The sequence below is a fragment of the Pan troglodytes genome, chromosome X, assembly GCF_028858775.2.
Source record: "Pan troglodytes isolate AG18354 chromosome X, NHGRI_mPanTro3-v2.0_pri, whole genome shotgun sequence".
NCBI classification, from domain to species: Eukaryota; Metazoa; Chordata; class Mammalia; order Primates; family Hominidae; genus Pan; species Pan troglodytes.
Window position 1 is genome coordinate 57,133,415 of NC_072421.2, and position 22,832 is coordinate 57,156,246.

The 22,832-nt window shown below is 40.2% G+C and overlaps 3 protein-coding genes across 16 annotated transcripts in view; 1 reads left to right on the forward strand and 2 right to left on the reverse strand.

The window, feature by feature from the left end:
* Positions 1–714: 714 nt before the first annotated feature.
* On the reverse strand, positions 715–2,596 carry LOC465663 (spindlin-2). Of its 11 annotated transcripts, none has more exons than XM_009439174.3 (3): positions 2,326–2,596; positions 1,438–1,664; positions 715–1,134 (listed from the first exon to the last, which is right to left on the reverse strand). In XM_009439174.3, the coding sequence occupies exons 2-3, from the start codon at positions 1,660–1,662 to the stop codon at positions 886–888; spliced, it is 474 nt and encodes a 157-aa protein (XP_009437449.2). In that variant the 5' UTR covers positions 1,663–1,664; positions 2,326–2,596; the 3' UTR covers positions 715–885. The 11 variants fall into 11 exon arrangements, with proteins under 11 accessions (XP_009437449.2, XP_063660117.1, XP_009437448.2 ...); XM_063804047.1 differs by having other exon boundaries at positions 1,438–1,667; XM_009439173.3 differs by having other exon boundaries at positions 2,271–2,596.
* Positions 2,597–2,603: 7 nt separating this feature from the next.
* The window catches only part of FAAH2 (fatty acid amide hydrolase 2), a 399,339-nt gene continuing 379,110 nt past the window's right edge, over positions 2,604–22,832 (forward strand). The window contains exons 1-2 of the mRNA XM_054676505.2: positions 2,604–3,000; positions 7,916–8,089. The gene's annotated coding sequence lies outside the window, so the exon portion shown is untranslated. The remainder of the gene's footprint in view (positions 3,001–7,915; positions 8,090–22,832) is intronic.
* Positions 16,331–18,369, reverse strand: LOC107966555 (spindlin-2). 4 transcript variants are annotated; one of them, XM_009439170.5, is made up of 2 exons: positions 17,966–18,369; positions 16,331–17,308 (listed from the first exon to the last, which is right to left on the reverse strand). In XM_009439170.5, exon 2 carries the CDS (start codon positions 17,301–17,303, stop codon positions 16,527–16,529), a length of 777 nt encoding a protein of 258 aa, XP_009437445.2. In that variant the 5' UTR covers positions 17,304–17,308; positions 17,966–18,369; the 3' UTR covers positions 16,331–16,526. The 4 variants fall into 4 exon arrangements, with proteins under 4 accessions (XP_009437445.2, XP_521087.3, XP_016799475.2 ...); XM_521087.8 differs by having other exon boundaries at positions 16,331–17,305; positions 17,966–18,309; XM_016943986.3 differs by lacking the exon at positions 17,966–18,369 and adding an exon at positions 17,911–17,962 and having other exon boundaries at positions 16,331–17,305.

The following is a 22,832-nucleotide window of genomic DNA, read 5'->3' on the forward strand; positions in this document are numbered from 1 at the left end:
CTCTTAAGTTCTGACCCACTAACCCATCCTCTACCAAGATTGTTTATCTAGCGCAGGACAAATGTGAGGAGGCAGCCCGCAGCCCAGCACATGTGGGGCACCGTGTTAGTGTGTTCAGGCTGAGGGTTGGGGTTCTGCTGGGTAGGAGCGTCCTGAACTCCCTGAAACAGGAAAAGCCTTACGGGTATAAACTTTCCTCCTGATTAACCTTACTGAGTCATCTTTGTCAGAATGCCCTTCTAGGGAACCTCCAATGTATCTGGCATCTTTGACAGATGCCACTTCCTTTGTGCATAGAGCCAGGAAGAGCAATGTGGACACTACCAGAAGTCCAACATTTTCCTGGGCCTTCCGATCTCTCATGGGCCCCACACCCCACAACTCTTTTCCTGTATTCCCAATCCCTCTGTCAGTCTTTCTTCTTTGAACTCCTTCTTCCTCAGTGGCCCTCTTCTTCTAACCTCTCCAACACTCTAACCCCCATAGCCTCTTCCATTGAGTATCCTTTATCCTCTCCACAGACCCTGTCAGGTTGATCCTTCTCCTCTTTACTCTGGACCTCTTCTAAGGTTCTTTGTGTTCCTCTCTACTCAATTTATTCTGTGTATTTTCCTCTAAGCCACAAGCTCTCTGACAGCTGTTCCTTCTTTTCATGCCCCATTCACCAAACACACCCGATCTTTTCAACAAGACAAAGGGCTTACACACAGCATGTCATGTACACACAAGTTTGTATTTTTTAGAGCAAAACAACAGTTAATGCTGGCAAAGATGTTTAGTTATCAGGGATTCCATAAGCTTTCAATACACTGAAAGGCAACATTTTTTGCATGTCTACAAATTATACATTTGTTTCCACACATGTGCCAAATTTTACCCTAACAGTTAGGACTTTTTCACCAAATCGTAGACATAGATATGGAAATCATCATCAAACTTGATGAAATACACAGAGGGTTTGGCTTCCACTTGGTGAATGACCATGCCGATCCTTTTGGAGCCATCTTCTTTGGTATATTCCACATGCTTACCTATTAGGCCATCTACAACTCCTCCTGGCTCCCTCTCTGTTGGAGGAGACTCACCGGATTCTGGCATGATGCGGAGGTCACCTTCCTTATAATCATCTAGAAGCTGGTACATGTACAAGACAGGATCTTTCTCATAGGTAATATAAAACCAGGCTTTCATGATAGGTGCTTGAGCTAAGACCATCCCCCTCCATTCATCCTTAGAACCATGCTCTCCCTCAAACATGTGTTCCACTGCTTTGCCAATTATGGTATTTGCAAGGTTGGCATCACTAATGTGAGATGATGCCACCCTGTCAGAAAGAATTTTAAGAGACAAAACCCTTTCATCTCTGTGAAGTTCCAGTCCATAGACACAGTCAATTCCATCATATTTCACCAGATAAAGAGAGGGATTTATAGGCACCTGATCCAGAACGGTTCCTTTCCACTGCGTGATGGGCTCATCTCCTTCCTTCCATCCATGAGAAATTCTGCAGCCCACGATGTTCCTGCGGGGCTGGGATGAAGGTCTGCCTCTCTGCTTCTTTTGGGAGACTTTTTTCTTTGTCATGTTTGCAGACCCAGTGGCCCGTCCTGCAGCTGCCCTGGTTTGTTGCCCTTCGGCTTCCTGTGCGTTGGGGGTCTTCATGCCTGCTGGGGGAGGAGAGAGGATAGAGAGACACACCCAGTGTGCCACAAGGCAAACTTTTCCCTATAGCCATGTCTGGATGTAGTCTGCGCTAGTGCCTAAGTTTCCCCTAGGAGCCTGGAAGCAATGCTGGAAATCCTGGCTGCATGCCCGCAGTGCTCTCCCTCTTAAGTTCCTTTGGGCTGTGGGGAAGGGCTGGGGTGGTGCAGTAGAGCTGTCTGGGGTTAGGAACTCTGCAGAAGTGGCTGGGCCACCTCCTCCTAGCTCAGAGCCCACTGCCCTCCCGGAACCCCTTGCTACCACTGGCGTCCACTTCCAATCCCCTTGCGAAGAGGCCTTGACCGGCACCCACTGCCCTCCTTCCCTGAGCGTCCCAGCTGCTGTCCACAACACCCCCTGCCTACCCTAACCACTTCCCTGGTACCCACCGCCCTTGCTTCCCGGAGCTCACCTTCAAATCCTTGTCTGGCTCCCGTTCCTACCCCCGTTCCCTGTCGTCCACCGCACTCCCCCACCCCACCCTTGCCTGGCGCCCACCTCCACCCCATGTCTCCTGCTGGATTCCTTCCCATCCCCCTCTCCATTCTGGCGCCCACTAATGGCCTTGCCCTGCCTGGCGTCCACCGCCGGGGATCGCGGGCCTCACGTGCCCAAATCGGACACCTCACTGCTGCCTCCGCTACGAGCCTGTGGCGAAGGAGGGTCAGCAGGCGACCGGCCGAGTGAATGCTTGCAAGAGCTGGGAGGGTAGGATCCGTAGATGAGGAGCGTGTCTAGGAGGGCGGCAAGGCAGGCAAAGAGGAAGGCAGCGGCGTCCCCACCGCTTGGCTCGCTAGCCCTCCGCCTCCCTGCTGGCGGTGGGGGCCCCTCAGCCACATCGGGATTCCACCAGTCCCTGCTGTCGCCGCGGCAGTCTCCTCCCTCTTTCCGTAGCGCAGCTTCCTGCCCAGAGAAAGGCCTCCTCTTCCTGTCAAACACCCGGCTCTCCTCTCCACCAGGCTCCCACGCCCACCACACAGCCTGTAGCCCCGGCGGAGCTATAGGCTCTGACTCCGCCTCTTTCCAAATCCGGAGTAGTTCGTGCCACAGTCGTCCTCGGAACCCTGTGGCCCCTTCCTCACCCGTATCAGGGCCACTTGGTTCCCACCTCCACCTTCTTAGTCCGCCTGTCCTGCTTTCCATCTTCTTGGAATTCGCCTTGCTGCCGCCCCGCGCCCACCCCCGCGCCCACCCCTGCCCCTGCCCCGTCCCATGCCCTTATGGATTTATTCTTTACACGTAAATATGTCTTTCCTCTTTTTGAAAGGATTTGGAGTTGGAACAGAGAAATTCACTATGGTAAGTCTGCCATTTTGACCCAGTCTCTACCTAATTTTTGCTGACTGATATTTCCTGGCTTTTTTGTTTTTGTTTTTGAGGGATTTTTTTTTCCTTTTCTTTATTGCAAGATAATTGCATGTACAATGTGAACACTATCTACATTTTAGGAAATTAATATTAAGAGGAAAATCATCAACTGCAGTCCCATCTCTCATTTTTGAGGGCCTCACAGCAAAATATTAATGCTCATAGTTTTTTTTCCTTTTTCCTAAACTTTTGCAAAACTGGGATTTGTTTTTTATCTGCAATTCATGTCTATTAATTTTTCCAGGAAATTAGATGTTTTCTAATCGATTTTTTCATTCAACAAATATTTATTGAGCATCTGTTACATATCTTGCACTTGGTCCGTAAAACTCAATTTTAAAGTGATTTATAATTTGGCTTTTCTCCCAGTAATGGACATTTGACATAATATTTCCACAATAACCAGTAATCAGATCTATGTATCGGAATAGAAAGCTTTGCAAAAGAATAACTTTATAAGAAATAATTAAAGTTATAGTTTTATAAATCAGTGGAGAAACGTTGGGTATTCTTTAAGGAATGTTGAAATAATTATTTAAATATTTTGAGAAAGGTTGTATACTAATGTTGTACCAGTATCAATATTTGATTTATTAAAAGGTAAAAAGCAGCAAAATAAAATTGAACAGAAAGCAAATGAACCAACCAAAAACTCTGTAAACAAAACAATGCTTAATGGTATCTTTCTTATTCAGATACTTATGGTATTTGAATGAGGGGATGAGTCGGATGTTAACAGAACAACTACACTTAATAAAATAACATCTACAAGGAAAAATAGAAGTAATAATAATCTTGATTCAACAGTCAAAGTATGAAAGAACATTAAAATATTACTTAATGTCATTGATCATGAAAAAGCTTCATATCTAGTGCTGATGCAAGTGAAAGTTTATACAATTTTTATGGAAAGCAATTTGCAGATATGTTGTAGTTTCAGTGAGGGCTTTTTTTTATTTTCATTTTTATTTTTTTAAATTATATTTTAAGTTCTAGGGTACATGTGCACAATGTGCAGGTTAGTTACATGTGCATACGTGTGCCATGTTGGTGTGCTGCACCCATTAACTCCTCATTTACATTAGGTATATCTCCTAATGCTATCCCTCTCCCCTACCCCCACCTCACAAGAGGCCCCAGTGTGTGATGTTCCCCTTCCTGTGTCCATGTGTTCTCATTGTTCAATTCCCACCTATGAGTGAGAACATGCGGTGTTTGTTTTTTTGTCCTTGCGATAGTTTGCTGAGAATGATGGTTTCCAGCTTCATCCATGTCCCTACAAAGGACACGAATTCATCATTTTTTATGGCTGCATAGTATTCCATGGTGTATATGTGCCACATTTTCTTAATCCAGTCTATCATTGTTGGACATTTGGGTTGGTTCCAAGTCTTTGCTATTGTGAATAGTGCCGCAATAAACGTATGTGTGCATGTGTCTTTATAGCAGCATGACTTATAATCCTTTGGGTATATACCCAGTAATGGGATGGCTCGGTCAAATGGTATTTCTAATTCTAGATCCCTGAGGAATCGCCACGCTGACTTCCACAATGGTTGAACTAGTTTACAGTCCCACCAACAGTGTAAAAGTGTTCCTATTTCTCTACATCCTCTCCAGCACCTGTTGTTTCCTGACTTTTTAATGATCACCATTCTAGCAGGTGTGAGATGGTATCTCATTGTGGTTTTGATTTGCATTTCTCTGATGGCCAGTGATGAAGAGCATTTATTCATGTGTCTTTTGGCTGCATAAATGTCTTCTTTTGAGAAGTGTCTGTTCATATCCTTTGCCCACTTTTTGATGGGGTTGTTTGTTTTTTTCTTGTAAATTTGTTGGAGTTCATTGTAGATTCTGGATATTAGCCCTTTGTCAGGTGAGTAGATTGCAAAAACTTTCTCCCATTCTGTAGGTTGCCTGTTCACTCTGATGGTAGTTTCTTTTGCTGTGCAGAAGCTCTTTAGTTTAATTGGATCCCATTTGTCAATTTTGGCTTTTGTTGCCATTGCTTTTGGTGTTTTAGACATGAAGTCCTTGCCCATGCCTATGTCCTGAATGATATTGCCTAGGTTTTCTTCTAGGGTTTTTATGGTTTTAGGTCTAACGTTTAAGTCTTTAATCCATCTTGAATTAATTTTTGTATAAGGTGTAAGGAAGGGATCCAGTTTCAGCTTTCTACATATGGCTAGCCAGTTTTCCCAGCACCATTTATTAAATAGGGAATCCTTTCCCCATTTCTTGTTTTTGTCAGGTTTGTCAAAGATCAGATAGTTGTAGATGTGTGGTGTTATTTCTGAGGGCTCTGTTCTGTTCCATTGGTCTATATCTCTGTTTTGGTACCAGTACCATGCTGTTTTGGTTACTGTAGCCTTGTAGTATAGTTTGAAGTCAGGTAGCGTGATGCCTCCAGCTTTGTTCTTTTGGCTTAGGTTTGACTTGGCAATGCAGGCTCTTTTTTTGTTTCATATGAACTTTAAAGCAGTTTTTTCCAATTCTGTGAAGAATGTCATTGGTAGCTTAATGGGGAACGCATTGAATCTATAAATTACCTTGGGCAGTATGGCCATTTTCACAATATTGATTCTTCCTACCCGTGAGCATGGAATGTTCTTCCATTTGTTTGTATCCTCTTTTATTTCGTTGAGCAGTGGTTTGTAGTTCTCCTTGAAGAGGCCCTTCACATCCCGTGTAAGTTGGATTCCTAGGTATTTTATTCTCTTTGAAGCAGTTGTGAATGGGAGTTCACTCATGATTTGGCTCCCTGTTTGTCTGTTATTGATGTATAAGAATGCTTGTGATTTTTGCACATTGATTTTGTATCCTGAGACTTGGCTGAAGTTGCTTATCAGCTTAAAGAGATTTTGGGCTGAGATGATGAGGTTTTCTAGATATACAATCATGTCATCTGCAAACAGGCACAATTTGACTTCCTCTTTTCCTAATTGAATACACTTTATTTCTTTCTCTTTCCTGATTGCCTTGGCCAGAACTTCCAACACTATGTTGAATAGAAGTGGTGAGAGAGGGCATCCCTGTCTTGTGCCAGTTTTCAACGGGAATGCTTCCAGTTTTTGCCCATTCAGTATAATATTGACTGTGGGTTTGTCATAAATAGCTCTTATTATTTTGAGACACGTCCCATCAATACCTAATTTATTGAGAGTTTTTAGCACGAAGTGCTGTTGAATTTTGTCAGAGGCTTTTTCTGCATCTGTTGAGATAATCATGTGGTTTTTGTCTTCGGTTCTGTTTGTGTGCTGGATTACGTGTATTGATTTGCATATGTTGAACCAGCCTTGCGTCCCAGGGATGAAGCTCAGTGAGGGCTTTTTTAAAGCTGTGGTTAACTGTTACTCCTAAGATTTCAACCCTGGAATTTCAATGAAAAGTAAGGGGTTGGGGGGTTACCAAGGTTCTGAACTCCAGATTCTGTATTCATGTATTTAACAAGCAGTCACAAGTTCTGCTGAGCATCGAAGTCTTTCAGTGGTTCCCTCTAGAATGGGTAAACTTTGCCAGTAGAAAAACATCCACCAAATGCCCTGTTTGCCTCTTGGACCTGTTGTCCTCCTATCTCAGCTAGGTAATTATTTCGTATTTCTCAGCTTTTAGATGCCATTGAGAGTGGATTTTCTTTTTTACTATATTTGTTCAGATTTAGTTAATTTGTTCAGATTTTAGGGAAAGTTGTTTTGAATTGTTTAGTCTCCTATTACTGAAATCTCAAACCCTATTTTTTATTATAAAATGCATGTGTTCATCATTAGGTTGTATACATTAAATAGGTACAGCTTTGTGTATGTAAATCATACCTCAGTAGTGGTTTGAAAAAGAAAAAAATGTGTTTAACTATTTGTAATGACTTCAAACTACAAAACACCTACATTTCCATCAACAGTATATTGTATATGTTGGGGTATATTCATACATTGGAATGTCATGCAGTAGTGAGAATGTTCAAGCTACAACTACATGCAAAAACATAAATGAATCTCTGAAATATGTTGAAAAAAGAGGCCAGACAACAAAGGGGCACACATTATTCTATTCAATTTATTTGAAGTTCAAAAACAATCATTAACTAATCTGTTGTCTAAAAAGTTAAGGTAGCAGTTATTCTTGCAAAGATATTTTCCAAATAGACAACAATTCATACTCTATCAGTAGTTGGCCAAAGTAAAAATTAGAGAGATCTTTGGACATGTATGTATGGCTAGAAAGGTTTATATAGGTGCTGAGCTGCAAAATATATTTAACTGTAATAGGCATCAATTGATACTGCAGCCTAGCATCTTATCACCATTCTTCTGGTAATAGTGCCACAGTTTTCCTCTTGGGAACAACATAAGCCTGACTTTTCAGAGTATGGAATTACTGTTACAATGATTAGTTTAGGAATAAGCATTCAACCTAGTCAGAGCCAATGAGACTCAAACTGCTATGCATGAGGCAATTTCCGTTGGAGGAGAGTGAACCTGAAAGGATATGAGGATTAAGCTGCTGTATTCATCTTACTATCATCAATAGACTGAGAATGAAGGCACCCCAAAGAAGAGAATGGAGCCAGGCTATGCAAAAAGAGGGAGACTGTCCTAGTGACACATTTTGTACATGTAGGTGGTCATGGCCACTGACTGACTTTTGAATATTCATCTCACTTTAAAAGGTTAGTCTAAGCTAGTCATGGTGATGCCATTCTTCCTGCAAGTGATTGATTTGGCACTGGGCATGTGATCTAATCCTGGTCAATTAAGCATCATAGTATGTCTGCTGGAAGACTTCTGAAAAAAAAATCTTTACTCTTAAGAAAGAGAAGCAGGAAATAATGTTACCTTTTCTTTTTTAGGATGATGCTATATCTTTATATGACCTTTGGAATATCTGTAATCATCCTGAGGGCAATACTTATGTAATGAAGATGGAAGAAGAGAGAATATGAATACTCCGTGCACTTTGATCTTATCGTTTAGCTGCTGATCATACCATCCCTGGAGTCCTACTTCTGACTCCAAGTTATGAGGTAACAAATTTCTTTATAGTTAAAGCAATTTGATTCTGGGTTTTCTGTTACTTGCAGTTGAAGGCATCTTAAATGGCTTAGCGTTCCCAGACTTAAATGATATAGTATCCCTAGACAATACCGTTATACTTTTAAATTATATGAAACAATACATTCTCGGGCACTCATTCATACAACCAGCTCCCATATCAGGAAATGGGACCTTACTTCCAGACTTAAAAAATCCAGTATTCAGTTGCAGATAAGGAATAAGGAGCTATCTAAAAAACAAGCATGAGGTAAAAAGGCATCATTCTAATTTGCACTATAAGAAAAAATATACCAGGATTAGCAAATAACTCCCTAAATAAATGCTGTCAACAAAGTGATGAGCCTCTTATATTTTCCTCATAGGAAGAGGTAGGCTTCCGGACTCCAGTCTCTCCACCTCACATCTATTTTCCATATACTTTAGATTTCTTTGTCTTAAGGAGGTGATTCTGATATTCAATCTTATGAGAATAAAAAATAACATTCTAATCACTTATTTTTTAAATGTCATGCATTAATATTAGTTAAGGCCATCTTTCAAAATTACCAAAAATTAGTATGGTTTACTGCAATCTTTATGACAATGAAAAGATCTATAATGAATGAAATAGACCTTTCTCTATCTCATTTCCTTTTTCTCCTTGCCACCTCTCAGGATGTCCCAGTGTTCTCACGTTCCACCTTCAATCACACTTAACCAATGTTAAATCCCTGGTATGTATTCTTCCAAACCATTTTCTATGTTATTACAACAATATATAAATATAAACGTAAATATAGGAATTTGGAAGTCCTTCTCACTTTTTAACGTAAGTGGGATCATACTCTTTACATTTGTGTGCAATGACACATCTATATATATTTCTAAAACATCTTCTTTATAATTGTATAATATTTCAAATGATACATAAACACAATGTATTCAAAAGTTCTGGTATTGATAGACATTCAAGATTTTCCCCCAGCTATTTTTGCTACTTCAAACAATGCTGTGATAACAAGTGAATGCAATCTAATTGTGACATTTCTCATTCCATCTATTTTGAGGGTTGATGGTGCCTATTTTGCTGATGAGGTAGGTATCTTTGTCTTTTCTCAATGTTGCCATATTCTTCCTTCTTAACGTTACCCGTGCTGATGTAAAAGAACCTTTCCAGATAAAGAAGACTCTCTTTTATTTAAGAATATATATGTGCTTTGTCTGGCCTTCCCCCAGTATTCATAAATTTTTAGCAATCTTCCACGAAGTTATTGAATCAAAAAGAAAAATTTTAAAAATTAACAACAGAGAACTTGAGAAATGATAGCAATGAGGACACAACATATTAAAATGTGCCAGTTACAGCCAGCACTCTATTCAAAGACAAATGTATAGTAATGACTATTTCCCTTAAAAATTAGCTAGAAATTATCATTATAGATAGCCATGGAAACTTAAAGGAAATAACTAAAATATGCAGAGACTGATGAATTGAAAAAACAGAAAATTAGTAGACTATATAGCAAAACCTATGTCTAAGTTTTGTGAAAAAATAAAACAATAGGAAAGAAAACTGGCAATACAGGAAAAAGGACCAACAAATGCAAAGGGGATTTATAATAGGTTATTTGAAAATATAAAATTGTCATGCAATAATTCACTTACTAAACAAGTATTTATAGAGTGTCTCCTATGTTCCAGACCCTTTCCTAGCACTACAGTACTAGAATGAATTAGATAGTCAAGATTCCTGCATTCAAAGTTTATATTCTAGTGGAGTAAGACAGAAAATAAAGAAACAATCTAAAAGACAAGTTCACAGAGTGATAAGTACTGCAGAGCAAGAAAAACCAAGGTTATGGGGTAGAAGGAGAGAATCTCTGAACAGGTGATATTTGAGTTAAGACCTGAATATGAGAAGCAACCAGTTATGAAAAGTTATGAAAAGCTCTGGGAGTAAGAAATAACTCTAGCATAAAGACTTTGAAGTGGAAACAAGCTTCTTGCCTTTGAGAATAGAAAAATGTTAGTATGGCTGTAATATATAGTGAAAACAGAGACCATATTTGAATCAGAAAAGAGTGAGATCAGATAGAGCACTGCTTCTTCATTCTTATTTCATTATTGTCCCCTCCCCACTAGATGACTTTATAAGGATTTTTTTCTTTTTCCTAATTGTCCCCTCATGAAATTTGAATACCAATGATGTACTGTATGATCTAGTCAATAAATGCATGTATATCTGTACTTTATACATAATCAACCTGTATGCAGGATGAAGTATGAATAAAATTTGAAGGTAGTAGTTAAATTAAAAATTAGAAAGCTAGCAATATCTAACTTAACTGTATAACTGTATTTGCTAAGTGACTTTTAATGGAATTTATTTACTTACATAAATTATAATGAGTCAAATTATGTATGCAAATTGGCAATTTATGTAAATACATAATAGTAATGTAATCACATTTAAAAAATTATTCACAACATTTTTCTAGCAAAGGTGAAACAATGGAAAACATTAAATTAATTTCTTCAAAGTTATTTTTGTGAATTTAACTTTTCACTTTTCCTTCATATGACAAAATCAGTTGTAACTAGCAGCTAGATATTCATACATTATCATTTTTTCTTTTTAGTACTTGACATAAATAATGATGGGTTAAATAACTTCTGTAAAGTTAAATATTAACTATATTTATTTAATTTTCAAAGCCCAAGTCACACACAAGACACCGAGGATCAAACATAGTCAGTCAGTGGCAGCCAGTAGGTACACAAAGGCCACTTCTTGACATATGACTTCAAGAATGAGCAATAGATTGAAAAGTCCTACAATCAAAGTCATCTATTTGCTATGATTTTGTAGTGCTGGTCTTGCATACATTTCATGTATCTTCCATGAGCTCAATGGCAATGCTTCTGTAATATCCAAGAAAACAAGAGTGATTTAAGTTCTAAAGTATAAGATTTTATCAAATACAGTTGAGCTTTGGAGGACACAAATCATTGTAAAACTTCATATCATTCCACCTCTCACACCAACAATCATATTTCCCCCTTTTGGGGGCAATATCATCCTGTTTGAGAATGCATGATCTAGCACATGCAGAATAAGGCATGAAGATTGTTTTGTATATCATCTGCAATAAGAAGCCTTTGGAGCATTCTAAGCAGGAGGGTGGCATAATCTGGTTTACATTTTTAAAAGATATTTCGGGCTATTGTATGGAGAGTTGAAAGGCAGGTGAGAAGATTTTAGTTTCCAACAGTCAAATTTATCGAACTTAAGGCCTTATCTTCTTTTTAAAATCCTTTAGTTACTAAGACAGCACCCCTCTCCTTCCATGTTGCCAAAGCATCAGGTTATGTGCTTACTACTGTTGTTTGCAGTTCTCTCTTAATTGTTGATCCCTGTGGACTTCCCTCACACTATTAAAAGCTCAGCTATACATTTAAAAGGAGGTCTGTCATATTTTATTCAACATTTTAAAGTTTAGTGATTTTTAGTGAAAGAGTTTTCATGTGCCCACTGTTTAGTGTCTTTTAAACTAGTGGTTTTACTTAGCCACTCCTGTGGTCAATCAGTGGTATAGTTTACTTCCTTCAAGACAGAGGCAAGAAGATTTTAGGGGAGTCAATGGAATCATGCTCTCACTTTGTGAGGCCCCTCTTTAATATGTGCTATTACTTATTTAAACAAGCGAGCTCAGCAGCTCATAGTTTATCTCAGATGCCTCCAAAATTGATTTTTAAAAGGACATTCAAGCCACACTGAAAATATCTAACCTCTAACTACAATACATTGCAAATTATTCTCAGGTATATTGTACAACATATTAACTGCATAAAATTAAAAAATTCCATTTTGTTTCTATGAAGTACTGTGTATAGCATTTGCCAAATAGCACACTAATTCCCCTGGCTGCATATCTCTCAAAGACTTTTCTAATTGGTGAGTGTGAGAGGAGTTGGACATGTGAAAAACCGTTTATCTCTTGGGTCTATTTCTTTTGGACAGAATAGGCACTCTAATTCATTCTCAAACACAGGATAAGCTTTATGGCCATACCAGAGATGTCCATAGTTATCCAGTTATGCTTGTGTTTGGGTGAAATATTAGGAAGTCCTTGAAGCCCCCTATCTAGCCATGTCCTCCAGTTCAGCTTTTATTAAATACAAAGGGGATATTTTGACTTCCAGTTGTGTCATTATGGTGCTGTTCTCTCAAATGGTTACAAACTTGCAAAGAGTAAAGAAGACTTTTCATTCTTAGTCCTCTGAGCCATTAACTGTAACATAACTGTAAAGTTATCTTGAGATGTGGTACAATTTCAATCTGAAAGAGAAAGCAAAAATATTACAGATATGCTTGAACCAATCATTACTTACCAAAAATAAATATAGGAAATGAGTTATTAGGGAATGTACTGTAATCTCTGAGAGGAAAGAAAAACTTTTGAATTCCACAGTGTCAACTTCTATGTCCAGTAGTGACCTAAAGAAAAGAGTTGGAGGATTCTGACCATATCTCTTTAACTGTGATGAGTGCACAGACCAAGACTGATTAATTGTGTGAGTGTGATCCCATCACTGATCATTAATATGAAACTCTCTTACATTTTAACTCATGTATCCTCAGGGCCAATAATATCACATGGGCTTGGGGAACGGGAAATGGGACGTGATATACGTAATGAATTTTGAACAAATCTACTGAAGTATAAACATCTGTCCTTTATCCAAACAGAATACAGGTTTAAGCTCTGTCTGAATACTAAGAACTTTTGAACAGCCGTACATTAAATTTTTCACTAACGGTTTTAAATCAGTGACAAACTCCCTTTGGGGTACCTGTTGGCCCATTGCCAAAATAACATATCAGTGGTTTCCGATATAATGGCTATGAGAGTTATCCAGAGCGGGGAGGCCGATAACAACCATTTATCAGTGAATTTCTGGGTCAGTTTCTCATTTTCTAGAGATCACTTCATTAGTATTCTATACCCAATCTAGGCGTTGAGTATAGAGCCCAACTCTGTCATCTATGGTTTTCACTGGGAATTGTTTTCTCTTAAGAAAATCTTCAAAAGAAGACCAGAAAACGTGGTGTAGTCCTTGACTCATATTTATCTTCCACTGCACAGCGTTATCAAATAGGAAAACATGCAGCGTGTACCTGAAAACAGCCAGATCCAACTAATTTTCACCACGTCTACTACCACCAGGATGGTGAAATCACCACCATTATCTGTTACTTACATAATTGGAATAGCCTACTAATTATTCTCCCTTTATTCATCATATACGAATAAAAACTATTCTGCAAGTTGTCAGAGTGATCCTGTAAAACTAAGAGAAACCTTGTCTCCCCTCCACTATTAATACGTGGATGGCTTTCCATCACATACAGTGTAAAAGCCAAATTGCATTTTGAAACCTACAGGGCTATAAGCTGCCTCTCCCTCATCCCCATTACCTCTCTGAAACCACCTTTTGCTTTTCTCTGCCTTGTTCACTCAGCTCCAGTCATGATAACATCCTCCTTGCTCCTCAAACATGCCAGGCCTAAACCTGTCTTGGGGCCTCAGCACGTGCTGTCCCTCCATCTGGAATGCTCCTTCCCCAGACAGCTGTAGGGTCAGTTCTCCCATTGCCTTCAGGGGAGACTCAAAAGCCAAGTTCTCAGTGAGGCCTTCCCTGGACACCTTATCTATCTAGTTTCAGCTTCCCTCCTGAAATTTTCTATCCCAATTCCTTGCTTTATGTTTTTCTATTTAACACTAGACACTATGAAAATACATTATAATTGCTTATTTATTTTGGCTACTGTCTGTCCCCCACACTAAAATGAAACCTCCACGAGGGTAAGAATTTTAGTTTGCTTCTTTCATTCATTATTACATCATCAGTATCTGTGCCTAGAAGAGTGCCTGGCAGAGAGCCCACCTGAAGTAAGTATTTGTGGGGTAAAGATAAAACAAGTAAATTAAAAAGCAAATGGGATCAAAGCAAGTCAAAGGGGCAGTTTTTCCAGGGTGTGGCGCCAGTTACAAGTGCAAACACTTCCAGGGAATGACTGTGCCTTTTATTAGAGTGAAGCAGGCCAGCTGGGAGTGTGGCCAACTGGAGAGGGTATTCGGAGTCTAAACTGGACTGAGACCTACCTAAGGCCCAGCTGCATGTATCCTTTTTGGAATGAGGGCCCTAATCCTCACGTTTTTGTTTTTGTTGTTGTTGTCATTCTGTTTCAATTTCAGGAGATACCAGAGACATAAATTTTCATCGTGTGAAATCTCTCAAGTGTCTAAAGTACCTAATTAAAAATAGAAAATAATGAAAACACAAAGATGAAAAAAAACTGGCAGCTGTCTGAGATTGGTCCCTGGGCAGCCAGCTGGTATTTGTTGGACTGAATTGTGTGATGTATACAAGAAAATTAATCCCTGCTACGGTGAAGTAGGCTTGCCTTGTGTAATTCTTGAGGCAGTCAGCCTCAGGCCATGTTGGGTGGAGAGAATAAACTCTATTTACCACCTTCTTTCAACTCCTGGCAGCTCCTTGCATCTCCCACTATGCATGGAGTTACGGTAACCTGGGCAGCAGGGCGTCACCAGCACTCTTTCTTTGGTGTCAGAGGTATAGTTTAGTGAAGGGTGAAGTTGCAGAAACTAGTGGGCGGGTTTTCAGATGGGCTATAGGAGAAAGACTGGGGAAAGGCAAGGAGGGGAGAAAGAGAAAGACACAGATCTATCTTTGCATCAGACACCATAGTTCTGAGGGACTTTTTGTGGGTTGCTGCTCCCTCTCCCCACCAGCCTTGACCCTTTTTTGTGACATTATACAGCTGAATGAGTTAGTTATACCAAGTCAAAACCCCCAGCCCAACTGCCCCATGGCATCTGCCTCACCTGGAAACAAAGAGCTGACCAGAATTCCATCACAGGTCTCTGTGAGCTGGGGTAGGCAAGACTGGCCAACAGGTGCCTGTGAGGGGTCTGCAGACACCAGCTTTGTGGGGAAGGTCTAACCAGAATGTGGCTTCTTGGGACAGCAGGTCTCTTTTAGTGGATCGTTGGTCGGAGCCACCTATGGTTTCAGGCAGCTGCTAAAAGAAGCATGGACAGGCAAGTACTCCCCATACCCTCGAGAGAAACACTAGGCTCAGTCCGCTGATGCCCCTCATCTCTAGATAGAAAACAAACATTCCAGCAGAGTGATGAGACTGCTGTACCTGAGTTCAGTAAGATTTCATTTTTTCTGGATAAAGGACTTTCCAAATGCAAGATGGGACATCTCTTAAGTTCTGAGAGCCCCACTAACCCATCCTCTACCAAGATTGTTTATCTAGCACAGGACAAATGTGAGGAGGCAGCCCACAGCCCAGCACATGTGGGGCACCATGTTAGCGTGTTTAGGCTGAGCATTGGGTTTCTGCTGGACAAGTGTGTCATTAACTCCCTGAAACAGGAAAAGCCTTATGGGCATAAACTTGGCTCCTGATTAACTTGACTGAGTCATTCCTGTCAACATGCTCTTCTAGTGAACCTCCAATGCATCTGGCATCTTTGACAGTTGCCACTTCCTTTGTGCATAGAGCCAGGAAGAGCAATGTGGACACTACCAGAAGTCCAACATTTTCCTGGGCCTTCTGATCTCTCATGGGCCCCATACCCCACAACTCTTTTCCTGTATTCTCACTCCCTCTGTCAGTCTTTCTTCTTTGAATTCCTCCTTCCTCAGTGGCCCTCTTCTAATCCCTCCAACACCCTAACCCACATAGCCTCTTCCTTTGTGTATCCTTTAGCCTCTCCCCAGATCCCTGTCAGGTTGATCCTTCTCCACCTTACTCTGGACCCTCTTGTAAGCTTCTTTGTGTTCCTCTCTACTCAGTTTATTCTATTTTCCTCTAAGCCCCAAGATCTCACTCTCCCTCTGTTAGTCTTCCTTCTGAGTTGGATGTTTCCTTCTCATAGGTCATCCCCTCCCCCAAGGAGCCCCTCCCTTTCTGGCCCTTTTCCACCTCTTCCTAAGCAGTCACCTCCTCCTCTCTCCCCAAGACAGCCAATCTCTTGTTCCTTCCCCTGCCCCCTCCAGACCAGACCAGCTAAATCCAGTGCCATTTTTAAATGAGTGATTATGATTCTAGCTGAACTTTATTCACAGCCGAAATTGACAGCTGTTCATTCCTTCCATGCCCCATCTACCAAACACACCCAAACTTTTCAACAAGACAAAGGGCTTACACACAGCATGTCATGTATACACAAATTTGTATTTTTTAGAGCAAAACAACAGTTAATGCTGGCAAAGATGTTTAGTTATCAGGGATTCCATAAGCTTTCAGTACACTGAAAGGCAACATTTTTTGCATGTCTACAGATTATACATTTGTTTCCACACATGTGCCAAATTTTACCCTAACAGTTAGGACTTTTTCACCAAATCGTAGACATAGATATGGAAATCATCATCAAACTTGATGAAATACACAGAGGGTTTGGCTTCCACTTGGTGAATGACCATGCCGATCCTTTTGGAGCCATCTTCTTTGGTATATTCCACATGCTTACCTATTAGGCCATCTACAACTCCTCCTGGCTCCCTCTCTGTTGGAGGAGACTCACTGGATTCTGGCATGATGCAGAGGTCACCTTCCTTATAATCATCTAGAAGCTGGTACATGTACAAGACAGGATCTTTCTCATAGGTAATATAAAACCAGGCTTTCATGATAGGTGCTTGAGCTAAGACCATCCCCCTCCATTCATCCTTAGAACCATGCTCTCCCTCAAACATGTGTTCCACTGCTTTGCCAATTATGGTATTTGCAAGGTTGGCATCACTAATGTGAGATGATGCCACCCTGTCAGAAAGAATTTTAAGAGACAAAACCCTTTCATCTCTGTGAAGTTCCAATCCATAGACACAGTCAATTCCATCATATTTCACCAGATAAAGAGAGGGATTTATAGGCACCTGATCCAGAACGGTTCCTTTCCACTGCATGATGGGCTCATCTCCTTCCTTCCATGCATGAGAAATTCTGCAGCCCACGATGTTCCTGCGGGGCTGGGATGAAGGTCTGCCTCTCTGCTTCTTTTGGGAGACTTTTTTCTTTGTCATGTTTGCAGACCCAGTGGCCCGTCCTGCAGCTGCCCTGGTTTGTTGCCCTTCGGCTTCCTGTGCGTTGGGGGTCTTCATGCCTGCTGGGGGAGGAGAGAGGATAGAGAGACACACCCAGTGTGCCACAAGGCAAACTTTTCCCTATAGCCATGTCTGGATGTAGTCTGCACTAGTGCCTAAGTTTCCCCTAGGAGCCTGGAAGCAATGCTGGAAATCCTGGCTGCATGCCCGCAGTGCTCTCCCTCTTAAGTTCCTTTGGGCTGTGGGGAAGGGCTGGGGTGGTGCAGTAGAGCTGTCTGGGGTTAGGAACTCTGCAGAAGTGGCTGGGCCACCTCCTCCTAGCTCAGAGCCCACTGCCCTCCCTTTACCCTTTACTGCCACTAGCATCCACTCCCAATCCCCTGCAAAGCGGCCTTGACCAGCACCCACTACCCTCCTGCCCTGAGTGCCCCTGGTGCTGTCTGTAACCCCCACTGCCTATCCTAACCACTTCCCTGTTACCTACCTCCCTTGCTTCCTGGCGCTCACCTTCAAATCCTTGTCTGGCTCCTATTCCTACCCCCTTTCCCTGTCGTCCACCGCACTCCCCCACCCCACCCTTGCCTGGCGCCCACCTCCACCCCATGTCTCCTGCTGGATTCCTTCCCATCCCCCTCTCCATTCTGGCGCCCACTAATGGCCTTGCCCTGCCTGGCGTCCACCGCCGGGGATCGCGGGCCTCACGTGCCCAAATCGGATACCTCGCTGCTGCCTCTGCTGTGAGCCTGTGGCGAAGGAGGGTCAACAGGCGACTCGCTGAGTGAGTGCTTGCAAGAGCGGGGAGGGTAGGATCCATAGATGAGGAGCCTGTGTAGGAGCGCGGCGAGACAGGCAAAGAGCACTGCAGCGGTGTCCCCAGCGCTTCGCTCGCTGGCCGTCTACCTCCCTGTTGGTGGCGGCCACCCCTCAGCCACTTTGGGCTGCCACCAGTCCCTGATGCAGTGGCTGTAGTCTCTGCCCTTTTTCTGCACAAGACTACAGTGTTAGTTTCCTCTTAGTAGTGATGTCTTCCATTCTAATCACAGAGCAGATCTGCCTTTCTTTTCTTGGGGCCCCTCCTGGGCTCCTCCTTCCCTTTCCACAATTCACAACAGTGGAACCTGTAAGTGGCCTTTTCTCTCTTCCTGTCTCTGCTGGCTGGATCCTTCAAGCTCTCTAGCCCCTCCCCTCAGCTCTCTTGCTCCATCTGTTTTCCATCTTTCAGACATTTCTCACATTCTTTGGAAACATACAAATTAACATAGAAATACCATGTGTATACATTTATGGAGACATGAATCCTTTACGACCATATGCAAATGTGTATATATATATATATATATATATATATATATATATATATATATATCTCCAAGCACATGCACATATATAAAACTATGAATTCTGTGTACAGTTCCAGAAATTCCTATCCATAGATTCTTAATTCCAAATACACACCTCTATCCAATCACATAACTCACAGATATAATTCTCTATATATGCATACACACTCACGAATACATATATTAAGTGTTTCTCCAAAGCATTATGTAGGCATATTTTAGATTTGGAGACCTTGCTTTGAAGAAGTATTGGCTTATTTTAAGCTTAAAGAGTTATTTTTGAATGTGATTACAATACTTAAGAAACCTTATCTATTTCGCATAAAGTGAAGTCATTTTTAATTTTTGTGTGTTTTTTTGTGAGTTACAGTTTTTCACAGTATCCTATAATTCTGAAAATAATCAACAATATTAGATTGCTATATCAAGTAAGATGTTTTCAGTTACATGTTGTAGGACAACAAACCAAATGGGTGTACAATGAAAACAATATGTTGGCTAACATCTGAAAAGTTAAATAGGTGTTAGGTTAATCTTAATCTATGGTGGAATAATATTTTATTTTATATATATATCACATTTTTTATCCATTTATTTATTGATGGACAGTTAAGTTGATTCCATATCTTGTCTATTGTGATCAGTGCTGCAAATAAATATGTGAGTGCAGATAGCTCATTGATATGCTGATTTCCTTTCTTTTGGATATATACCCAATAGTGAGATTGCTGGATCTTAGGGAATTTGTAGTTTTAGTTTTTGGAGGAACTACCACGCTGTTTTTCATAATGGCTATGCTAATTTATATCCCCACGAGCAATTTACAAGGATACCTCTTTCTTCACTTCCTTACCAACAGTTTTTATTTTCTGTCTTTTTGATAATAGCCATTTTAACTGGGGTAAGATGATATCTCATTGCTATTTTGATATACAATTACCTGATGATTAGCGATTTAGAATACTTTGTATATATCTGTTGTCCATTTGTGCGTCTTAGTTTGAGAAATGTCTACTCAGCTCTTTTGCCCATTTTTAAATCAGATTATTTGATTTTTTACTATTGAGTTGTTGGAATTTCTTACATATTTTTATTATTAATCCCGTCAGTTGAATACTTTGCAAATATTTTCTCTTGTTACCTAGGTTGTCTCTTCATTTTATGATTGTTTCCTTTGCTGTGCAGAAGCTTTTTAGCTGATGTGATTTCACTTGCCCATTTTTCCTTTGATTGCCTGTGCTTTGAGGTCCTACTCAAGAAATCGTTGCTCAGACCAATGTCCTGAAGCTTTTTCCCAAAGTTTTCTTCTAGTAGCTTCACAATTTCAGGTCTTAGATTTATATCTTTAATCCATTTTGATTTGAGTGTTGTATATGGTGAGAGATAGATATGTCTAGTTTCATTCTTCTGTGTATGGATACCCAGTTTTCCCAACAACATTTATTACAGAGAGTGTCCTTTCTATAGTGTGTGTTCTTGGCTCCTTTTTTGAAAATAAGTTGACTATAAATGCATAGATTTATTTATGAGTTCTCTATTTTGTGGTGTCTATTCATATGCCAGTACCATGCTGTTTTGGTTACCACAGGTTTTTTGTTTGCTTGTTTGTTTGTTTGTTTTTTGAGACGGAGTCTTGCTCAGCTGGAGTGCAGTGGTGCAATCTTGGCTCACTGCGAGCTCCTCCTCCTGGGTTCACGCCATTCTCCTGCCTCAGCCTCCCGAGTAGCTGGAACCACAGGTGCCCGCCACCACACCCAGCTAATTTTTTTGTATTTTTAGTAGAGACGGGGTTTCAGCATGTTAGCCAGGATGGTCTCGATCTCCTGACCTCGTGATCCGCCCGCCTTGGCCTCCCAAAGTGCTGGGATTACAAGTGTGAGCCACCACGCCTGTCCCCATAGGTTTATAGTATAATTTGAAGTCAGGTAATTTGATGCCCCAGTTTAGTTCTTTTTCTTCAGGATTGCTTTGGCCATTCTGATCCTTTTGTAGCTCCATATGAATTTTAGGACTGTTTATTTTCTGTTTCCATAAAGAATGTCTTTGGTGTTTTGACAGAGATTGAGTTTATGTATATGTAGATAACTTGGAGTAGTATGGACATTTTAACAATATTAATTAGTCCAACTCATGAACATGGATATTTTTCTATTTTTGTGTTGTCTTTATTTTTTATCAATGTTTTATAATTTTTATTGCAGACATCTTTCATTTCTTTGGTTTAGTTTATTTCTAGGTATTTTATATTTTGTAGTCATTGTAAAAAGGATTGCTTTCTTGATTTCTTTTTTTACACAGTTGGCATTTGTGCTACTGATTTTTGTATGTTGGTTTTATAAATAAAATCAGTTTCTTAGTTACAGTTCGTTTTTGGTGGAATCTTTAGATTTTTTCTAAATATAAAATCATATTATCTGCAAATAAAGAGAATTTAACTTCTTCCTTCCCAATTTGGGTGTTGTTTCTTTCTCTTACCTAATTGCTCTTGTTAGAATTTCCAGTACTATGTTGAATAAAAGTGGTGAAAGCTGGCTAACACAGTGAAACCCCATCTCTACCAAAAAAAAAAAAAAAAAAAAAAATAGAAAAATTAACCTGGCGTGGTGGCAGGTGCCTGTAGTCCCAGCTACTCGGGAGGCTGAGGCAGGAGAATGGCGTGAACCCGGGAAGCAGAGCTTGCAGTGAGCCGAGCTCGTGCCACTGCACTCCATCCAGCCTGGGCGACAGAGCGAGACCCCGTCTCATAAAAAAAAAAAAAAAAAAAAAAAGTGGTGAAAGCACCATGGAATACTACACAGCCACAGAAAATAAAATCATGCCCTTTTCAGCATCAGCGATGCAGCTGAAGGCTATTATCCTACGTGAATGAATGCAGAAACAGAAAATCAAATGCTGCATGTTCTCACTTATAAACGGGAGGCAAAAAGTGGGTGCATATGGGCATAAAGATATAAATAATAGACACTAGGATTTCCAAAAAGAGGGAGGAAGAGATGAATGATTGAAAAACTGCCTATCGAGTACTATGTTAGCTATTTGGGTGATGGGTTCAGTAGAAGCCCAAACCCCAGCATTATGCAGTGTATTTATGTAAAAAGCCCACACATGTACCCCATGAAACTAATTTTTTTGTGTGTGGTAAAAGCAGTCATTTTGTCTTGTTCCAGGTCATAGACAAAAGGCTTTCAGGTTTTTTCCCATTTCATATAATGCTAGCTGTGTTTGTCATATATGACCTTTATTCTTTTGAGATATGCTCCTTCTATATCCATTTTGTTGAGAGTTTTTTTCATGAAACGATGTTAAATTTCATTGAATGTTTTTTTGGCATCTATTGAAATGCCCATATGGTTTTGGTACTTTATTCTATTTATGTGATATATCACGTTTATTGATTTGTGTATGTTGAACCATCATTGCATCCCTAAGATTAATCCTACTTGATCATGTGAATGATCTTTGAAATTTGTTGTTGGATTCAGTTTGCTAGTATTTTGTTGAGGATTTTTGCATGTATATTTATTGGTAATATTGGCCTATAATGTTCTTTTTTGGGGTGTCTTTGGTTATGGTATCTGAATAAGGCTGGCCTTCCAAGAATGAGTTTGGAAGCATTCCCTCCTATTTGATTTTTTGGAATGGTTTGAGTAGGATTTGTATTAGTTCTTCCTTAAATTTTTGGTAGAATTCAGCAGTGCAGCCACAAGATCATGGGCTTTTCATTGATGGGAGATATTTTATTACCATTGCTATCTCATTACCTATTATTGGTCCGTTCAGGTTTTCTATTTCTTTATGGTTCAATCTTGGTAGGTTGTATGTGTCTAGGAATTTACCCATTTCTTCTAGGTTTTTAAATTTATTGGCACTGCTCTTAATCATCTGTAACAATTTTTTTATTTTCTGTGTTATTACTTATAATGTCTCATTTTTCTTTTTCTTTTTTTTTAATGTTACTTTAAGTTCTAGGATACAACTGAAGAACGTGTAGGTTTGTTACATAGGTATATGTGTGTCATGGTGGTTTGCTGCACCTGTCAACCCATCATCTAGGTTTTAAGTTCCACATGCATTAGCTATTTGTCCTAATGCTCTCCCTCCCCTTGCCCCCCACACCCCGGTCTAATTTTTCATCTGTCATTTTATTTATTTGAGTCTTCTCTTAGTCTAGCTGAAGGTTTGTAGATTTTTGTCATGTTTTCAAAAAGCCAGCTTTTTGTTTAATTGATCTTTTGCATTGTCTTTC